Source organism: Mytilus galloprovincialis, chromosome 2, assembly GCF_965363235.1.
Source record: "Mytilus galloprovincialis chromosome 2, xbMytGall1.hap1.1, whole genome shotgun sequence".
NCBI lineage: Eukaryota > Metazoa > Mollusca > Bivalvia > Mytilida > Mytilidae > Mytilus > Mytilus galloprovincialis.
The window spans coordinates 93,704,503-93,727,464 of record NC_134839.1 but is presented as its reverse complement, the minus strand read 5'-3'; the positions used below and the strand labels follow the sequence as shown (position 1 = coordinate 93,727,464).

The following is a 22,962-nucleotide window of genomic DNA, read 5'->3' as shown; positions in this document are numbered from 1 at the left end:
CATTTGGTTTCACATTCAGATATATTGATGATGGTCTTTCCATTAACTATCCAAACTTTTCAGATTGGGTTCCATTAATATATCCCCCAAAGCCAGAAATTAAAGAAATAACAGACACGGCTTCCTCCTCATTTTTAGGCTTAAACATTGAACACGCGCGGTTATCCCCCACCTTAGTTGCAATATGCCAATTTCACATGCGTATGCGTTATTATTCGGTATTTTTAAAAGAGCTTACAGTAACTGTTGCAACTAAGACTTTATAAAACGTTACCAGAGTAGAAAGTTGATGAACCAGGGATATGTCAAAGAAATACTCGTCTTTTTTTCCAAAAAAGTTCATCGGAAGGTACCAAGATCTTGTTGATAGATATTCCGTATCAATTTCACAAATAATACACGATGGTCTTGAAGTATAGATTCTAGGTACTGACGTTGTAAATCATCTTTATTACGTGTTTTATCATTTGGCAGCCTCCGGGTGCGGGACTTTCTCGTTTTGTCGTAAACGTGATAAATTGTTAACAGCCAGTTCAACAGTTAAAAATATGCCATCAAACAAATTGTAATAACAAATTAAGAAAATAAAATAAACGTTTAAAACTGTTTAAGAACAATAGAATACACATAAACATAAGTAGACAAATATAATTGCGGCGAAGAAACCGACTGATTAACGTAAATGTTGTTTCTTGCAGATTGTTTATGTTTCCATTTTATTGTGGAATTTACATCGACAAGTCAGTAATATTAAACAGAAGAAAGTACAATACAAAAGTATGTATATTTTACGAATGTGTAATGATAAGATGCTAATTGTGCTAAAGCAATCAGATTTCGATAACTCACTCGATGTCAAATTAAGTCAGTCATTGAATACTCTAACGTCTCTTTCAAGGGCGTCATTTTGGTATATCTGTTTTTTTCAATTGTTAAGTTTTATTGGGGGGGGGGGGGGGGGGATAGTCTGTTGGTCTGAGTGATATGGGTCCGTCAATCTACATTTATCAAAGAAACGTTTGAAGATCAGTTGCAAAACGTATTCTATTACAATTTCAATGATTTATTTCAGTTTGACATTACATATGGCATATTAATACAGGTTTATGTTTGTCACTTAAAATACAATTCGGGCACTTTACAGAAATAACTAAAGGGCTGTTTCGTAATCGTGGATTTTGTAAGAACAATTCGAAGACAAAGGCTTCGCCCTACCAGTTTTCTTTTAAAATACTATGGGAATCGAAAAATCGGACAGAACTAACAAGGGTAATATTCAAATTGATATTATTACGGCTTTATTTAGCATGTGCAGTTTTCATGGATATGCATATTGATTAAAATAGTCCGTTGCATGAATAACTTTTTATATATTTGAGTCCGTTTATCGATGCGTTATAAAAAATAAAAATGTCGAGGCTAATAATATGATCAGAAAGTCAACTGTTCAATATGTAGAGACTTTTGTGGATATGTCTATCCTCGTTTATAGTGTCAAGCCGTTTCAGAATCTAATGCATCCTGGGTAATATTTTCAAAAGCGTACACCAAAGCGTTTTGATTGGTTTAAAACGTTATAAACAATGGAAATTCAACCAATGACGTAACGTTATTTTCACTTTGGGATACGAACAATGAAATTACCCACGATGCTTTAGATTCTGAAACGGCCAATTCCCATTCCTGTAATTCGTCATCCTACAAATGCGTTTGAAAAACTACTTGAGCGATTAGTAATTTTTTCAAAGTTATTGTTTTTAACTTTTTTTATTTGAAAACAGACTCGAATAGAAAATCAAAGATTTACAAACTACTTACTTTAGTGTACAGATTTCTTACTCATATTAACGTTGTTTTTTTAATCAGCAATTTTAAAAGAATAATCCTGTTGATAGATATTCTAACAAATCACTTCCTGTTATGTCCAGGAGGAATAGCTATTGCATAATACTACAGCGGGATAGAAAAGAAATTCCGAGGAAAACATTCGTCAAAGCTGAAAATGTCGTCTGAAAAATGGAAATAAAGCAAAATTCTGTAAAATACGCATTGGCGACACCAACTTTCCGACCCATTGTCTGGTAGGGTTTTTTTTGGCTAGGGATTATAAACTTTCCTGAAAGCATTTCTAAGCACTTAATTAATGATGCTAACGAATGGTGTAGGAATTGTTTGGACGTTATTTTGAACATACGGAATCACTTGCAACACAAATATTTAAAAAAAACAACATTATCCTTTTTCAGGAAGATAACTATATCCAGAGTGAAAAAGGTAAAAACATCTCTTCTACTACTACTACAGAACATGTAAGTATTAGATAAAATACAGTTTATACTCTACCTAACACATATTTCAGGGCAATTCATGATGAATAGATGTATCTGAAAATAGATTTAAACTTGGTCTTTATCAATGAATTGGTAAAATTCGTTGTGTGTGTGTGTGTTTTTTTTAAATGTTGTTACTCTCACTTCTTGCACACTTTTTAGCCAGAGTTCAGGAAAACCTTTCAAAATAAAATTAAGTAGTAAGTTTTTTTTCTGAATTAACAGGATGCTCATGTTGCATGTGTGTGAACTGAATCTTGACATCGGAGAACAACGGTAAAACATTGAATTATGCAACCAAATATATGTAACACATATCATGATACATAATTATAGTTTAAAGAATTCACTTACAGAACGAACAACATAAACCAAAGATATACGCAGCTGCCACTATGTGGCATGAAGAAATGCACGAGATGGTACAACTTTTAGTATCAATATTCAGGTCAGTTTATCAAATTAGTGAATCAGAAATGTGACGATTTTTAAAGTATTTTAACCATTTGGTTTTCATTCTTTTGGACTTTTGTAACTCATCATACAAAAATTAAAATGATTTGATTTTCCCCGTTTTAGATTTGCTAACATCATTCAGGAGTGTACAAATTCCCGCAAATTTGTATAACAGATTGCAGAAAAAATGAGGATATGCATTTTAAAGATGTGATAAACATTAGATTTGTACCATTTATTTTAACCTTGCGGTCCTTACCTGATTTTGAAAGAGAGATTTATTTTGAAAGAGAGATTGATTTGTCATCATTCCTAAATGTCAGTACAAACAAGATGTTCCTTTCGTAACTTCGGCATGTGCAGATTTCTCAGAATGGCGTGCTGGTGAGATGAAGCCTTCAGTCGAACAAGGTATTTTAAATACTTTACCGTACAGCCTTCAATAATGAGCAAAACCAATATCGAATAGTAAGCTATGAATGCCTGATACGAACAAATTAATGAAAACTACTCGCCTGATCCATGTACAAAACAATTAACGAAAAAAATATGATGGACAACATTTTTAAGAAGGTCCCCCCCCTAAAATTGAAAATGGCTTAACTCATCAGATCGACTCAAAGCACCAAAAAATCAACTAACGAAAAAGGTAAGACACAATTATCTAACCAATCAGCACGCATCCAATGGATTTAGTGTTACACCTTGATAAAAGTTTGATAAAATAATGACCATGTGTAATGCCTAAATATAAATACCGACATGATGTAGGACCGTACGTGTACAAAGTGGATAACAATATTCATATCTATTTTGATCTGAGCGTCACTGATGAGTCTTATGTAGACGAAACGTGCGTCTGGCGTATACAATTAGAATCCTGGTACTTTTGTTAACTATTTACACCACTGGGTCGATGCCACTGCTGGTGGACGTTTCGTCCCCGAGGGTATCACCAACCCAATAGTTAGCACTTCGGTGTTGACATGAATATCAATTATATGGTCATTTTTATAAATTTTCTGTTTACAAAACTTTGAATTTTTCGAAAAACTAAGGATTTTCTTACCCCAGGAGTAGATTACCTTAGTCGTATTTGGCACAACTTTTTGGAATGTTGGGTCCTCAATGCTCTTCAACTTTGTATTTATTTGGCTTTTTTTTTTTAACTATTTTGATCTGAGCGTCACTGATGAGTCTTATGTAGACGAAACGCGCGTCTGGTGTATAAAATTATAATCCTGGTACTTTTGATAACTATTAGGTATGGTTCAATAAAAAAATCAATATTAGTACATATAAAACAATATACTAAGACCTTATTACAATGTTAAAGGAGTAGGTCCAGTAAGACACCTTTTTGGCCCCAAAATATAGCAGTTTTACAAAATTGTTAAAATGTAAACTTTTAGTTATTTATTGGACAGTAGAATGCTTCTGCTAAATAAATATGGGCTGTTTTTGACAATACAATGCACATATATCGGGTACTAGCACCATTTAGTCATGCTTAATTACTGAAATATTCACAATTCTAGCATTTTAGTTAAATTTTAGAAGGTTTTCGTGTAAAACGAAAGTGGCCGCATTCGTGTTCATCCTTAATATTGAAATGTAAGTTGTATTTTATGATAATACATAACATATATAAAGGTTGAGGATGAACACGGATGCGGCCACTTTCATTTTTGACAAAAACCATCTTAAAAGTGACATTTTTCGGCATATTTGGTAGATTTTTCATATTTGAGCTTGAATCGGATCGTTTTTAATGACATAATCAGTTAAAATTTTTCACATAAACTAATTGATTCAAAAGAAATAGACATTTAAGTGTTTAAAAAGTGGACAAAATCTTTCGTCAGATGAACCTGAAATTTGAGGCCAAAATCGGTCCTTACCGGACCTACTCCTTTACAAACTTTTAGGATAATTTAACAATAAGATTTTAATAAGCTTTGGATTTTCAAATAATTTGGTATCAAGCATGACCGAAGAGATAATTATTGTCGAAATTGTAGCTGGTGCAGAAAAAAATGGTTCCGTTAGAATAGTACAAAAATAAGAATTTTACACCAGAAACAAAATGACATAAAAAATGAAACAATTGGTGTAAAACAATAAAAAAGAGAAAATTAACGACCTTGTTTATTTAAAATACTTTAAAAGAATCGGTTAGTTTATTGTTCAGTTAAAGATAAATAGTGAAGCTATAAAAGGTACCAGGATTATAATTTAGTACGCCAGACGCGCGTTTCGTCTACATAAGACGCACCATTGACGCTTATATCAAAATATTTATAAAGTCAAACAAGTACAAATTTGAAGAGCATTGATGATCCATAATTTCAAAAAAATGTGCCAAATACGGCTAAGGTAATCTATGCCTGGGATAAGAAAATCCTTAGGTTTTCGAAAATTTCAAGGTTTTGTATACAGGAAATTCATAAAAATGACCACATTATTGATATTCATGTCAACACCGAAGTGTTGACTACTGGGCTGGTGATACCCTCGGGGACGAAACGTCCACCAGCAGTGGCATCGACCCAGTGGTGTAAATATTTATCAAAGGTACCAGGATTAAAATTTAGTACGCCAGACGCGTTTCGTCTACATAAGACTCATCAATGACGCTCATATCAATTATTTATAAAGCCAAATAAGTACAAAGTTGAAGCCAAAGATAATATTTTTGTAAACCTATGAAATGTTTACAATTTCGTCCTTCTTCACATGCTACACAAGGCATGCCGCATGCTTTTAAAATGAAATAACATCTCGAGTCGTTTAACCTGTTTTTCGTATCTTTTACGACCTATACGTCATAGATCCGCCGCTTTCGACGCCAAACTTTAAAAGCAGATACTTTGACATTAAAGATCAAACAAAAGAATACTTTTGGTTGAAAAATTCGGATGTTTGTATACATATTGGAATTCAATGATCTCTAAATCCATAGAGGAATAGGCGTCCGTTATGACCTTTTAAGCCATCCGTGACCTAATACCAATTTAAAATGTCGTAATTATATATCACATCATAAATTTCAGTATATGATACGAAATAGAAGAATCAAATAGACTACGGTCTTGCCAACTGCATGATCTGAAATACCTATCAACAGTGTTCGAAAATTTCATTTATTTTGGTTTCGGGTTTTAACTTGATGAACACTAAAATGAAAATATTACATGGCATGACTACAGTACAAATAAATGCAAGAACATTACGGACAGAGAAATACACAAATAACATTACAATAGGACATTTCGACATGCTAATTGTTATCAAAGGTACAAGGCTTATAATTTAATACACCATACGTGCGTTTCGTCTAAACAAGACTCTACTTTACATCAACAAGTGAACAAGACAAATCCCTACCCAATGTTTGCTAGAACATATACAACAGACACTTTCCTGATTAGATAACTAGAGGAGGAGATACCAATTAGATATAAACAATTCATTAGTCAAGAGAAACTGACAAAGCCATGGAAAAAAACGAAAGGTGACGCAAAGATGAACAAGTAAACAATATGCTACACAGAAATATTCAGACTGATCAATACAAACATAACCAAATACTTGGAGTGATCTAAGATGCTCCGACAATTGTAACATACTGATGGTCATCTTCGACACAGATATTCCATAATGATCAGGAAACTCATAATGGCATCCACAAATCTTACAAAGGAATGACTTCAATTTTATCACTTCGAATTTTCGGTTTAATGGTCTTCTTGTAAGTAGTAACTATCCAAAAAGAAACGACGAAAGGAAACGCAGTCCTGAAATGTTGTATCAACTGGAAGATATATACCTTATATGAAGGTAATGCTTGTATGTTGCTAAATTGAAATGGAAAGTACACCAGCTGAAATCATATTATTCCTTGTAAATCAACCACAAACGTTAACATGAAGCAGGACAGACGGACGAACGAAAACATTGTCATTTTCTAAATATTAGTCCAGATATGAGGCAGACCTAACTGTATCTACTGTAGCCTGTATTTCAAGTTCGATTGGATGAATGCATGCAGTAATCACTTTAATTTGAATTATATGGTGAGAGGACATCATCTATAGAACCTTAAATTATGTTGAAGGATAACCGTAGTTTTTTTTATTACTGCTGTATGAAGTCTGTCTCATATGAATAATGGAGCAAGTTGGCAAGAAGAGGTTGATTCTAATATGCAATCCGATTGTTTTTTTGTAAAACAAAATATGGCATTCAAACATAACCAATATGTTTTAATCAAAAATTAAAATAAAAAGAATACCAAACACAGAGGAAAATTCAAAACGGAAAGTCTATAATCAAATCAAAAGATCAAACCACATCAAACGAATGGATAGTAACTGTCATATTCCTGACTTGGTACAGGCATTGTTTTATGTAGAACATGGTGGAATGAACATACTTGTATGAAAGTCTAACAAAATTCAAAGCAAGCTTATGAATGATGTCAGTAAATTTTTAAGACTAGCCAACAATATAATCAACGCATATTTAAGACAACAACACATGTAGTATAACCTCCAATTGATAGTATTTGAAATTTGAAAAAGGGCAATTATTTTTTGCTACTGTGTTGGATATGGCTTTATTCATTTTCAAAACAACATTCCTGTCTTTGTTTACCGTGTTTCATATTCAATAAAAGATTACGACCCACCCTCCAAAAAAATAAAAAAATAATTCAACATTAGGTTGTTCCTATCATTTAGCATGTTTCTCTATTGTCATAAAAAATCATAATATCTAATAAAATTAATAGATTTAGCTAACAAAGTCCTTATATTTCAATAAGATAACTTTAATTGTTAATGGAAAATTGTTTTAATGTTAATTAGGCTTAAATTAAAAATTGTTTGCTTTCCCCTCTCTGTGATTAAAGTAAGATAACTCTGGTCAATTTTCCTAACATTCAATCATTATAGGAAGATGATATAGTTCTGTTTTCATTTATAGTCTTTTTCAGAAAAGTTCTAATTGTTTTGGGTAGGTCCCAATTACAATTTTACACTCTAGCAATCGGCATCAGTTAGAAGCTTCTGGAATAAAATGGTGGCTATGGTATACTGTTTTGTGTTTGTGTTAGGCGTTATTATACTTCTTTCATGTATTTGTCTTAAGGGGTCGAGTAAAGAAGATAAGTTACATCAGCTTTCTGCTTCATTTGAGTTCTGGCATAATGGTATACACCATACCGATCTTAGAAACAAATGCCTTTACGAGTAAAATGACGAATGTTGTTGGACAGTTTTTGATGCATATTACAACTTGAAACAGTGTATTCTTGACAGCACAATTAATGTTTTTCACCGACATATTGTACCTCAAATTAAAAGTAGGAAAAAAGTGGGTTTTTATTTTAATAATTTCCAGGATATGGCTTTAATAGAGAGCAATTTCATGAATACTGGGAAGACGCTTTTTCTGTGACATAGTCACTTGTTTCAGAATATTTCCCCCATATACCTAAATGGTAAATTAAGGTATAACAAAGGAAAGTTTTATTCTGTAACGAGTGCCTGTGATCTGTGATTTAAAGCAGTTTGTCTCATCGCTCAAAGAAAGTTAGTGATGATGAAGGCAGATTTGACCTTGCTTATTTTTTACGTATAAACACGGTATGAAAACTGACAGATAACAATTTTTTTTTTTAAACATTTCAAAACAAATAAAAGAAATTATAGATATCGTCAGGTAAATATGCTATATCATTCATTAAGAGATATTCCATATGTTTCCCAAAATCATTTATCTTGGTTTGTTTTAGAAGAAAATCAAAAATAAATTGAACATGTGTGTCTTCTTTTAACAGATTAGACAGACATCATCTCGATGTGGATGCATTTCTGGAAAAAATTCAAGAGGAAGCTGGTAACCAGATAAATATTAGTAATGAAACAAATATACCACTGCAATCAATGAAGACTGTATATTTGCCGGATAACAGAAAGTATGAAATTTATAGTATCAAAGATGAGGATTTAACTGACTTAAGTGGGAAATACGACCTTGAAGGTAATGCTGATATACTATGTCGAGCTTTTAAACCCGATCAAATCACAAATTTCTTATCCGGTAACCTGCTTAAATCGAAATAGTTTTAAAAAAATATTTTAACATTGTGATAATTAGTCATTCCGAAATCATAATTTGTTTAAAACAAACAAAAAATCCTAAAGCAGTCTTCGTCCTCTATCTCTGAATTATCCACATCAGATGAAGTCGGATTGATTACTGATACCAATAATAATAATTCAATAAATTAGCAGGCAATACTTTTTTTTCAAATATCAACAAGAATGTATCAATTGTATACGGATTCCCCACACACACTATCATTTTCTATGTTCAGTGGACTGTGAAATGGGGGTAAAAAAAAATGGCATTTAAATTAGAAAGATCATATTATAGGGAACCTTTGTACTAAGTTTCAAGTTTATTGAACTTCAACTTCATCAAAAACCACCTTGACCAAAAACCTGAATGAGGACAGACGGACGAACGGACGGACGAACGGACGCACAAACCAGAAAACATAATGCCCCTTTACTATCATAGGTGGGGAATAAAAATGATAAAGATCAAACGCTATCATCACCCTTTCCTTATTTCCCTCTCTTTTCCATATTTTCGATTTTTTAACTCGATGTTTTGACTCAATCATATCAGCATTATTGTCATTATTTCAATTCACGCCTGTGAAGTAATGATACCTTTAACAGGGGCGTAGCTAGGCAATTTTGATGTGTACGCAATGCCGGAGAAGGGAAGTCTTACGACAGGGGGTCTGGGGGCCTCTCAAGAAGCTCTGGGGTAAATGGTGCAAAATCCTGCATTTTCGCAATTTCCGAGGACTGAAAATGACCTCATAGAAATCTTACTTTTAGAAAAAACAGGTCAACCTTTGAAATAAATAATCAGAGAAAAACAAAGAAACCCGTACTGTTGGCTTAACAATTTGGTTTTTTTTCCCTTATGTGTAGTTGGTTAAAATGGCTTGATTAGGTATTATGATATTTTATTTGTTACCTAATCATGCTGAACCCACTTTACATTAGAAAACAAACTAATTTCTAAGCCAACACTGTGCAACTTAAATGGTATTTTTTTTTATTGAGAAAATACATAAATAAAAATTCGAATCACATATATCTTTATGTTTTATTTTATGAGTGATCAAGCAGTGTTTTTTAGCTTTTCTTTTTTTCTCTCAAAGTTAATTCTGAAAAATCAATGCCCATTTCCTTTCTTTTTTTCTACTAAAGATGTCCAAAACCGTGTCTGCTTTAATTTTTTCTCTCGGTATATGTTCAAAAGACCGAGTCCAGATAAACGATTCGTTTTCATTGTACATGTATTTCTCAAGTAGGTCTTCACTCTTCTCATGGTACTAAAAGACTGTTCTGCCGTTGCCATCGAGACCGGCATACATCGGACGGACAGACAGATGCACAGACAAGAAAGCACAATGCCCATCTATTATCGTAGGTAATGCATAACAAAATCAAATCATTTTTTCTTCTTCAACAATATTAAATAAAATTCTAAAAATTTGCTAGTTAGTAAAGGTTAAAAATGGTAGTAAAGGGTGGGGTTGGGACTTCGCGAAAAAAAGTTTTTTTTAATTCAAATTAGGATTACGGAAAACCAAAACTTTAAAACTGAAAGCATGGAAAATACGCACTTTTATTTAAATTTGGGAACATGTTACTTGTTGAACGAAAAAGGCACCCGTCTTGCACTAAAATTTAAAAAGTGAAAACATGTTGAACGTCAAATGAAAAAAAGGTGAATACAGTTGCACGAAAATGACCCTTTACCACCCCCGTTAAACTTAAGTTGGACTAGACTGTTTAAGACTTATACATACCTCACAGGAAGTTCATAAGAATGAATTGATGTCCATGGTCTCTTAAGAATGTCATATTTTATTTCATCAGTTATTTTTGAATCTTCAGAAAAGATGTCAGGGTAAAGAGGCATAGAAGACGTAACAATTGTGTTTTGACACCCGGAGGACTTAGCCATTTTAAATTGTTTGCATCAGCAACATAATTACAATGCTGGTTTCGTAAATGAAAAGGGAAGACTAATTTTTGGAACGAAATATAGCTACAAAGTGATCATTAACATATTTGTATATTTTTTTTTTATTAACTTCATTACTTTAGTTTTGTTCTTACTAGATTTACCATATTTTTATTTTTGTGAAATTTTCGATGTGTACGCAACTGCGTTTTTGCGTACGGGTTGCTACGCGCCTGTTTAATATCGAGTGTTAGATATAGATAAATTATTCCAAGATATTTATTTATTAACTGTCTCGAATGTATATGTGTTTTGTCTATGTTAGATGTCTTTCGGTCAATAATGTACTGTTTGAATTACATGATAGTTTTCAATTTATGTATACTCTTTTATATCTAAACACTCGATATTAAAGGTATCATTACTTTTGAGGCGTGAATTTAAGTATTGACAATAATGCTGATATGATTGAGTCAAAAAATCGAGTTAAAATAATTAAAAATAGATAAAAGAGAGGGAAATAAGGAAAGTGCGATGATAACTTTTGGTCTCTTTCTGACACCGATGTGTGAACAAAAACAAAAAGACATACTAGGTGAAAACTGGGGTACTGTAGTCAACATTGTGTGTTTTAATCTTAATCACTATAAAAAAAAAATAAATATGTAAGCACAAAGGCATATAGACAAAGCACCATATTAGCAAACAATATAAGATAAGAATACAAAATTTACAGAGCCAATTAAAATGGATATCTCCAAATAAAAACTAATAGTAATATAAATAAAGAAACATCACTTAAAGGGCAGTATTTTTCCTATATGAGAAAAAACAAACCCGGGTTACAAACTAAAACTGAGGGAAACGCATCAAATATAAGAGAACTAGGACACAACAGAAACACAACATTGATATGTAAATAAACTCATCATAGATACAAGGACTAAATTTAGTATATACGCCAGACGCGCGTTTCGTCTACAAAAGTCTCATCAGTAACGCTCGAATCCAAAAAAGTTAAAAAGGCCAAATAAAGAACGAAGTTGAAGAGCATTGAGGACCAAAATTCCTAAAAGTGTTGCCAAATACAGCTAAGGTAATCTATGCCTGAGGTAGAACAGCCTTAGTATTTCAAAAAATTCAAAAATTTGTAAACAGTAAATTTATAAATATAACCATATCAATGACAATTCATGTCAGCACAAAAAAGTGCTGACTACTGGGCTTGTGATACCCTCGGGGAAATAAATATCCACCAGCAGTGGCATCGACCCAGTGGTTGTAAATAAACTCTTCATAGATACCAGGACTAAATTTAGTATATACGCCAGACGCGCGTTTCGTCTACAAAAGACTCAGTAGTGACGCTCGAATCCAAAAACGTTAAAAAGGCCAAATAAAGTACGAAGTTGAAGAGCATTGAGGACAAAAATTCCAAAAGGTTTTGCCAAATACAGCTAAGTTAATCTATGCCTGAGGTAGAACAGCCTTAGTATTTCAAAAACATTCTAAAATTTGTAAACAGTACTGTAAATTTATAAATATAACCATCTCAATGACAATTCATGTCAGCACAAAAAAGTGCAGACTACTGGGCTTGTGATACCCTCGGGGAAATAAATCTCCACCAGCAGTGGCATCGACCCAGTGGTTGTAAATAAACTCATCATAGATACCAGGATTAAATTTAGTATATACGCCAGACGCGCGTTTCGTCTACAAAAGACTCATCAGTGACGCTCGAATCCAAAAAAGTAAAAAAGGCCAAATAAAGTACGAAGTTGGAGAGCATTGAGAACCAAAATTCCTAAAAGTTTTGCCAAATACAGCTAAGGTAATCTATGCCTGAGGTAGAACAGCCTTAGTATTTCAAAAAATTCAAAAATTTGTAATCAGTAAATTTATAAATATAACCATATCAATGACAATTCATGTCAGCACAAACAAGTGCTGACTACTGGGCTTGTGATACCCTCGGGGAAATAAATCTCCATCAGCAGTGGCATCGACCCAGTGGTTGTAAATAAACTCATCATAGATACCATAATGCACAGAGAAACGAACCATAACATAACAATGGCCATTTCCCTGACTTGGTACAGGGCATTTTAAAATTTAAAAGGGTGGATTGAACCTGGTTTTGTGGAAGGACAAACCTCCCGCTTTAATTGCGATGTTAATTATAACATTAAACTGGCAACATTACATATGACAGGACTACAATACAAATATATTGGAGAAAATATAGGTAAGAGAAACAAATGAATAATCAATTAAACAATGACCCATAAATACGTTCAGATACGGACAGGATACGTTTTAAAGGTAAATTGGGGTCTAAATAAAAAACCATAGAAAGTTTGAGTAATTTGTCAAAATGTTATTTATATGATGCTATATTAAATATATATATATATGTAATAAAAAGTATGTATCGCCGTGATTTTTTTTCACGCTACAGATTTTGTATAGATTATGCAGGGAAAATCTAATTCTAAAACTACACCAACAATTTTTAAAAGAAGATAGTCTTACAATATGATTTTAGATAAGAAAAATAATGGGGTCACCGGATTCGTTTTCTTGCTACATACAAAATTCACATCACATTATATTTCAAAGGGTGCATTATCTGAATTATCTCTTCTATTGTGACAAAGTTGAAAAAAAATAATAAATATATATTTTTTTCCTTCTTTTTTTTTGTTGTAAAATGCACAGTTTTTCTTAACATACGTCTTACACGTGAATAACATACTCTAGAAATTTGCACGTCACATTAAAGATCTAGACCGATTGTTATCTGCTAAGTCATGACAACATCCAAGATGGAGGAAGACACCCTAGCCATCTTAATAAATGTCCCACTTTTATTATAGTAATGTATCATTCTAAATATGCTTTGTAACCTAAGAGCAATAAAAACAGATTTGTAGTTGAAACTTTCTATTCATAGTTGAAAACAAAGATTTCACTCAATAATGTCTATATCATCAAGTTTTGCTTCTTCGAAACAAAGAATATCAAATTTATACATTAAACTTTGAAATTCAGGCTAAAATAATCTTTGCTTGTCACCTATTTGAGGGTAAACTTTTGATATCCGAGTTCTTGTTCACTCTGTAACGAGTTGAATCAAATTGCTTTAATTGTCACTGTCCTCTAAGCTTGTTGGTCCTTCGTAATATAACTATTTTCTGTTATTAGAGGTTTAAGTGAGATCAACTTGTCTGTTATGTCTTTATTTTAGGGGCTCCTTTTGATTGAAATTTCGGTTGTTTAGCAATTTTGACTATATTTGAAAGAAGAGACTTAATTTCTTTTCCATTGTTTTTTTCGAGCTTCCTTACAATAAGGTCACAACGGCTTTCTTTGATTGATTTCTTTGGGAAATTGTTATGGAACACCGAATTTAGTTCCCGTAAGATTTTCGTACTATTTCTCTGTCTTTAAATTTTGAATCTGCATGCAATTCAGGTTTGATTCAAATGTTGTTCTGCCTTGATTTTTTCTCTCCGCCAGCTGTCCGATTTGGTGAGTTCTGTGGAAATCAATCACTATTTCCGTTTTCATTTGTTAGTTAACATTGGTGTTTCAAACAACTGTTAGTTTATAAAGTCCAAACCGTTGCTACTTCTTTTGAATCTGTATTTTTCCAAATGTTTGCGTACTTCTTTCAAATTCGTCCATTTTTTCATCAAACGAGTTCATAATGGATAGTTTCGTCATTTGTCAATTTTGATGTTTGTGTCGTGTCCCATATAAATGATATTAAATTTTGAATGCATACTGGTTTAATATTTGGAATAGATTAGGGGCTAAAAGGATAATAGCCGGTTGGTGAAGTGAAGTTCGTGCTATCATTTCAGGTTTTGAATTCTCCTCTTCTGAACTTTCTTGCCATCCTTTATACGATTCATGTAGTTACCACACTATTTTGCTAATACACCACTCAATGTTTTCATAGTGAAACTCAACTTCTAGTTATTTACGTTGTTTCGGGAAAATAACATGCCTGGAAAACCTTAAACTGTTCTTCATTTATATAATTTCCATTTGATTTGACAAGTTGGATTACTTCAGGGGTGAAAATGGGTTGCCTTATGTCTAATTATAAAAGAGACATTGACAAAGTCATCAACTGAAGGCACTAAGAGGTATAAGAAGTTTGATACTATCAGTAATTTTTCCCAGAGTTATTTTCATAAACCAACAAGTTTATCTTTTCTTATAATAATTATTTATAACGGTTTACTTGAACTCAGGTAAGAATAAATAAGTTGTGAGTTTGCATATAAATACCAAACAGATAATTTTTATAAAGCAATCGAACTTTACAAATGTTTATCGTACGTTATGTCAACATATTGCATTTGTAATTAGAGACTTAAAGATTTTAGAAATGACTCTCTTACGAATTATCTACCTTTAACTAGAAAAAAATCTCTAAGGGGAATTAGCTGTTAAATTCGCTCGTTAATTATCGTTTACGAATCCACTACTTCTTATCAATTCTCTTCTACGTAAACCAAATTGTTCATTGATATGTTTACCTGAAGATTGTTATGTAAAAACATGAGAGTACTTGTGAAATAAAACTATTCATACTGGAAATGTTGGATTTATTAGTAATCTATGTATATTTCTATACACAAGAACATTTATTATAGTGATCTTTATATATATGCTTGTTTATATAGGTTTGAACGTTGTTTTCAATTTAGACTTGTTTAAATCTAATTAAATTAAATAGCCTTCCAAATTCTTTTCGATCCCTAACATCACTGAAGAGACATTAATTGTCGAAATCCGGATATGATGTAAAAACATTAGCACCCCATGTTGTGGTTTACCATCTTTGCCGCAAGTTTATTGTTTTCTACTCGGTATTAAGTTAATATAGAGATCCATTTTGTAATCATATGATTGGACGTTGTTTTCAATTTAGACTTGTTTACATTTATTTCGTTTGGGCTTGTATTTTATATTTTCTCTGGTTTATTTAATCCGTACATCCTATTTTGACTCTTTAAAATTGAAGAGTCTATCCTAAATTTAATTAAATTAAATGGCCTTCCAAATACTTTTCGATCCACAATATCACAAAATAGACATTTATTGTCAAAATCCGGATAGGGTGTACAAAATTTAGCACCTCATGTTGTGGTTTACCATGTTTGCCGCAAGTTTATTGTTTCCTACTTGGTATTAAGTTAATATAGAGATCCATTTTGTTACACCTTGTGATCAATTTATTTGGCAATCGCCAATGGCAGTCAGCAGAGTTTAAGAACATAGTTGTTCTACCTGCTAGCCAAATGCGTTTTGTTAAAATATATTTTTTTTCACTCTTTTGGTCTTTTGGAAAATGTTGTTTGTGCTGTATTTAGACCCTTCTACAACGAAATTTGTTACATGCACACGTATAAAAATTGCTGTTTTTATCCAACGCAATCATAGGTTTGAACGTTGTTTTCAATTTAGACTTGTTTATATATATATATATCTATATATAGAAAACAATAAGCCTGCAGCAAAGATGATAAACCACAACATGAGGCGTGAATTTTTTACATCATATCCGGATTTGTTGTCGTTTTTGTATATATATATATTAAAGAATTCACTAGCAGCCAATTTCATTCCAAAGTTGTAAGTAAAACTAATGTTGATCTATAATTACAGTTCATATTTTTTTTGACGACGCATTTGAGAAGAAAGATGACAAGAAAACAGCGAAAAAACAAAAACGTGAAAATAATGACAAAGTGACCAAAAGACCAATAATCCCTAACCGGGTGGCTGAGGAATCCATTTATACTAGAGAAGAATCGCCCCTATCTTCAAAAGGTTTGCCAGACGTTAACAATTACGTGAAAACATTTTTAAAGTCAATAGAGGAGGCTCAAATGTAAGTTTAAGCTACATTTAAATACGCAGGAAAACAAAATAATGGCAAATTTTTTTCATTCCTAGTGTCGTTAAGTGATTGATGGTAAAAGCACAGTACAGAAAAGGATCATTACTTTATAATCTTGCCAGATCCTGACATATGTTTTTGACTTATCATTTATTACAATATAATGAACACATTAAATTCAAGATAAATGCTGATCTTTAACAAAGAAAATTCAAAAGTTTAAAGCATTCCTGGCGGACAAACTAATAACGCATATAGAAATTTCCATTTTTACTCTGCTGGTATCTGAATATCCTGGTAAAAGTACAAGTCACTCAATAAAATTAAGATATAATCCTCGAAAATATGATTCAGCAAGCAAATCCATCGGCTTTTTTTGTCCTTTTTTTTAGTCCAATAACATTATGGATCCGGCTTTTTCTGGTTGTTCTGAAAAATTAATAAAACAGCATAAATTGTTATTAATTAGCGCGAAACGAGATATGGGTCCGAATGATGCATTCCTCAAATTGGTATATCTTATAAATGAATTAAACCGTAATATTGGCATCATTTATTTTTTGTTAGGAAATTGTATGATATTAAAAGAACTATTGATAAACCCAGAACTCTAGTAACACCGTATGGAGGACGAATTGAATGTACACTACCACTTGACACAAAGCTTGTTATACATCTTAAAGACAAAACAAAGATTCGAGCAAGGAAAAGATGGAGCCAGGTATAATTATATTTAACTTTGGGGATCATAATCTTATACATTTATATCTTTTTAACTTAAAATTCAAAATAATAAAGAATTAATTCACATGATCAGTTTAATAACCACACCCAAAATGTGGCTTAAGACATTAAGACAAATAGTCCGGCCGATTGGTGCAGATATAGAGCAAAATTGCTCACTTGATGAGGAAAGCATGAAACTTTGCATGGTAGTTCTTGGTTATATACCCTTTGATTTCAGCTATGGACCCACTCTGAAAAATCCAATATGGCTGCCATTTTCAAGATGGCGGAAAAAACGGAATAAATATGAACATTGTCCTAAAGGTATTCCACATAATATCGCAAATTAAAGTAACGATTCTTTAAAAATGAGTTTCATGTTCTTGAATTTTTTATCAATTAATTTTAAAATATAAAAAAAATAATTTGGTTATTTCTATACCACATACATTTGCAAATATGGTTGCATATACAAAAACAAATAGTGAAATTCAAAATGTTAATCAATATGTTACATGTTATTGTAATTGTTCTTTAAACGCTTTCAGTTTTAATGGTTGGAATGAAATAGGTTGAAACGAGTCGATTGAACGTTAATATAGGTCGGTTAAATGTGGTGGAATAGAAGGTAACTCATCTGAACTTTGAGGCAGTGCCGAGGACACCTTGTTTCGTGTCTCTTCAATGCCACGTCTTACGTCACTTATCGCGTTTTCATCTGCCGTACCCACTACATCGTCAAATTCTTCTATGTAATCAATAGGTTAGACGATTGCCATCATTTAAAATGGTTAAGGGGCAACTATTTCCTTTTCCAACTACGTGCGAAACCAATTCGCAACTATTTAGCGAGCATGGTCCTAAAATACACTCCTGATCAACACTTTTTTTTTATTTAATGGTAACAGTCATTTTTGAGTTTGGCGGAACTGTAATGGTTCGTTTTATGCAAACTTGCTGAGTTGAAATCTCGTTCCGACTGTTAAAAAATGCCTCAGGTTTATCACTGCGCTCAGTGTGTCCAAAATATCTAGCCTAAGTATATCATCGTCTATTAATGGCTCTTTGCACACATCCCATAGTATGTTCCCAATAACAAGCTGTTAACCCAAACCACGTAGCGTTACGTTCTCCAAATCTCCATTTTCTGCCGGAATTAATTTCTCATTTACTAATGTAATCATTGCAGCAGTGTCCACAATCATGCTCACATTCTGGTCATGCATAGTACCTCGTACTGCTAAGCTCTTTCAAATGGTTCGTCGGATGACAATATCGGACGAGGACGTGGGCCTCTGTTCGATTTTGTGATGAGGTGATGTTTCATGGTCGAATCGTGCGTTGGCCTACTGGCCCTACCCTTTGCTGTTTAAAGACTCCATTGTTTGGGCTGCACTTTGATTTGCTCCGTATCCTGGTGAAGGTGACCGTTGTCTGAAATAATCGGGATTTCTGGAGTTCGTCCGTGAAGATGCAAACCGTTGTCTTTAGGAACTATATGATCTCTAGCTTAGTGGGGGTGTTGTTGATCGATAGGCATTAAGATTGGGTGTATATCTATTTGGCAATATACCGCGATTGTATTGCTCAGGAGATCTTTCACGTGTATATTGATCAGGTCATCTTCCATTGAACTGGTGATCTTCCGTGATTATTTGATCAGAAGAACCGAGGTTATATTGATCGGCCAATCCACGGTTATGCTGATTAGTTGAAAGCATAACATCAGCTATTAGTAGTTTTGTGACTAATTGTGCGAGGTTATGCACCTCATTATCCAAAGGACTGCTCATATTTCCTTTATCGTCGGTGATACTGCGCCATCTGCAAAGTAGACTTGTCGATGGTCATAAATGGCAGTTTTTGATCCATATATCTCTATCTGGTTTGCTATTGAGGTTTTCAATGGTTTTTATCGCCTTAATGAATGTTTCTTGGTTCCTCTCTATTACATGCCTTGAAGAATCTTTGTCTGTACTTCCTCGGAGGAATGCTTCGGTTCCAATCTGGTGATATCGTCTTTCTTGCTGAAGCGCTGCTCCAAATGAATGTTTTTTTTACGGCCTTGAAATCATCATCTGTGTGTACCTTTCTAACGTACTCAAGGCCAACATCGGCCTGTCAATCTGGGGCCTACACATATGTTTCCTGTTTTCCCATTGTCATCTACCGGCAGTTCGTTCAAATTGGTAAATGAACGTCTTCCATTTCAAGGATCCTCTTCAATTGAGTTTTTGTATTTTTGGGAGCGCTGGGCTTCGGCTCCGGTCCCGTGCACCATGATTTTCTTACCATCGGGTATATTCTCTCTCCAATGAGAAGTCTGAAGAAGAGCTGTTCCCACACTCTTTTGGTTTCCTCTGCCCTTTCCAGGATCGGTCAGTGGAGTCGGCTTGCTGTTATGGGAAGCATGTTAGAGCTCCAGGAGCTGACGAGGTTGTCATAATTGGAGTGATATATGTGGGATTTGCCATTGACTCGGCGGGGATGATACCGTAAGTAGGCACTGCATTTAGCATTGGAGAAACTTGATAAAATCCACTTGCAGCCAATTGTTTCTGTAATGGTGTGCTGCTCTGAACCAAATATTATTGACTCATAGTAGATGGCAAATGTGCGTAAGAAGACACATAAGCCTTTTGCTGTTATCCTTGATTAGAACTAGAGGTTTATAGTATGTTCTTAAATGGAGATTGTTGTTGTATAATTTGAACTGTCTCATGTAGGGCCAAGGGCCCTGACATAGCACTTTTGTTTAAATGTGAAGACCACCATCAACAGAGTTGGTGCGGTACAATAGGGGAAAGACCCAAGGCATGGATTTGTTGTGTACTTTTGGTAAACTTGGGTTGTACTGGCTAAGGTCAAATTTTGGCTAAGATGATGTGTCCATTGCAGGAATTTCAACTTCTTTATTTCGATTGTCCACTAATTCATTTACAACAGATGCCAGTTGTAGGAAGGTACTCTGCTGTTCAAATGCACTTTTGAATTGAACTGTGTCTCCTTCCTCAGTTGTTGTCATTTTGTCCACCCGTCTCACCACAGCATTGAATATCTTATTGTTCTGACCATCAATTCCGCCAAGCAATTACCACAATTACCACTAGCCTTCTGGTCTATCCTGTCTTCAGACTGCTGACGTTGTTGATATATTGCTTCCATCTGTTCGTTATTAATATGCATTACCTCTTTCTGTTCAGCTTGAATCGTAATGAGACCAACACATATTTTATCAATTCGCGCTTCGCTCTGTTTTATATTGCGGTAAATCTTAGCTGTTCTTTGAACATTAGACTTTCTATCTGCTAAAAATTCTTGGTACAATTGTTTAATAGTCATTTTTGAGCTTTCCTCTGTCAAAGCATCTTCAGTTGTGGGTTTCTCCATATCCCCAAGTGATTCAGTTTCTGCCATTTCAAAGGTCTTGTCCTTTTTGTCCTCAATTCCTGCCATTTCACTAATATGTGTTTAAATGATTCTACATTCAGAGTATAATATTTCAAGTTTCAAAATATTGCGACCAAAGAAATAAGATATGCACTGAATAATATCTTAAGGCAGATAAATCCCAAATCACAGATATTTTATTTTTGTGAGACCCAAGACAACAAATAGTGCAGCTTTTAATGAAAACTACTTCTGCAGCTTTTTAGGAATGCGACTACTTTGTGTATGAAATGACAAGCAAGGCAAAATCAAAAAGGACAGAACTGTGACAGATACTAAATGACCATATACATCAATAAAATGCTTATATTCAGGTCAATTCTCAATAATGAATATTTGCTTATTTTTCAAGGCGGCCATTTTGAAAATAGCCGCCATTTTGTATTTCAAAGATAGATCAAAACAAAATCTTGCTAAATACACCAAGTCATTCAAATATGTTGATTTTTGTGCTTCCAGCATCAAACCCACTGTGGTTTGTGCAATACTGGAAAATATTTTAGAACTTATGGCAGCCATCTTGAAATAAGCCGCCATATTGAATTTTGAAGGTGGGTCCATAGCTAATACTGCTCAGTACACAAAAATGTACCATCATGCAAAAATTGGTGCTTTCCTCATTATTTGAGCAATTCTTTCACCGATCGGCCGGACTAAAATTGAACGATTGTGTACTAAAATTGTGTACTTTATAAAATAAAATATATAAGTACGTTAACATCCCAATCATGTAGTTTAGAGAGAGCTAAGCAATAACGACTTACTTTTTCATATAATTTATGCCGACTTTGTGATGAAGACTGTAAATCTATTGTAAGAGACTGGGAATGTTTGCTAAAAGCAAACTCGAGTTAGTGTGCTTTCCTTATTGTTGAAGGCCCTACGGTGACTATTGTTGCTAATTTCTGTGTGATTTTGGTCGCTCGAAAGAGTTTTCTCATTGGCAACCATACCACATCTTCCTTTCATAATTAAAGTAAGACATCTATCCCCGTTAATTTTTAACGTTCCACAAAAAATTTCGAGATAGTAAAAAAGTAAAATGAATTAGAAAATGGACTGTACCTTGACCTATAATGGTTTACTTATTGTGTGATAGACACATGTTTAGTGTTGAATAGGTTTATTTTGGCCACTAGATGTTTTTTGGTTATTTGTCTCGTCTGGTTAATGTCTCAGTGATTTATACCAAATATCTCTTTCTATTCAAATTTAAACACTGCTAATTATGCGTTGATATTACAAAGATAAACCTGTTCCCATTTAATATCGAACCTCTTAAAATTTGTCTGCTTTTATTCTGTTCGAAATTTTATTTTTATCATGAGGATCGGTTTTGGAAATAATAACACGCGTACTCTCGATTTGCTCTTATTTTCTGAGACTCAGAACATGGCAATAATATATAATTTAAAAAAAAAAACTGTAGGCACATGTTAATGTTTTTCAACACATTGATGGGAATGTGATTTTCTAACAAGTCGGATTCACTGAATGTAATACAAGTAAGTGATACAAATTAACGGTTAAATAGCTTTACAAGAGGAATACTCTGCAGATTCCTATGTATCTCCATTCGGTCGACAGTATGATATTTAAACGTATATAATTTATAGGAATTATTTGCACTGTACCTTAATCAGACATACATGATATGTCAACCAAGTATGAAGGAAGCATATCTAATTCAGTATCATTTATAAACTGGCTTTGAAAAAAATAACATATGCGTAGCCACATTACATTGATCGTAAGCCCCAGTCACACTGTCACGTTTCGGCAGTTAGGTTTTAGTACGTTTACAAATGCTACGTTTCATGTATTTTTTTGACAATTTTTAACGGTCCGTACGTTTTACTAGGTTTATGGCACGTTTTGGTAGGTTCTTCTACGTGTTGTTACGTTTTGTTAGGTTTTTCGATAAAGACACGGGACACGTTCAACTAGGTTTTCATACGTTTCACTACGTATTGCAAGGGTTCAGTATGTTTCTAAATCGGTTCACTACGGTTGTAGTACGTT

At 33.4% G+C, this 22,962-nt stretch overlaps 1 protein-coding gene across 1 annotated transcript in view; it reads left to right on the top strand.

The window, feature by feature from the left end:
* The window catches only part of LOC143062578 (chitin synthase chs-2-like), a 51,851-nt gene that overhangs the window by 7,141 nt on the left and 21,748 nt on the right, over positions 1 to 22,962 (top strand). Inside the window, exons 4-9 of the mRNA XM_076234240.1 lie at positions 699 to 777; positions 2,247 to 2,309; positions 2,687 to 2,778; positions 8,629 to 8,831; positions 16,530 to 16,755; positions 17,332 to 17,485. Of these exons, the coding sequence (XP_076090355.1) occupies positions 699 to 777; positions 2,247 to 2,309; positions 2,687 to 2,778; positions 8,629 to 8,831; positions 16,530 to 16,755; positions 17,332 to 17,485 (817 nt within the window). The remainder of the gene's footprint in view (positions 1 to 698; positions 778 to 2,246; positions 2,310 to 2,686; positions 2,779 to 8,628; positions 8,832 to 16,529; positions 16,756 to 17,331; positions 17,486 to 22,962) is intronic.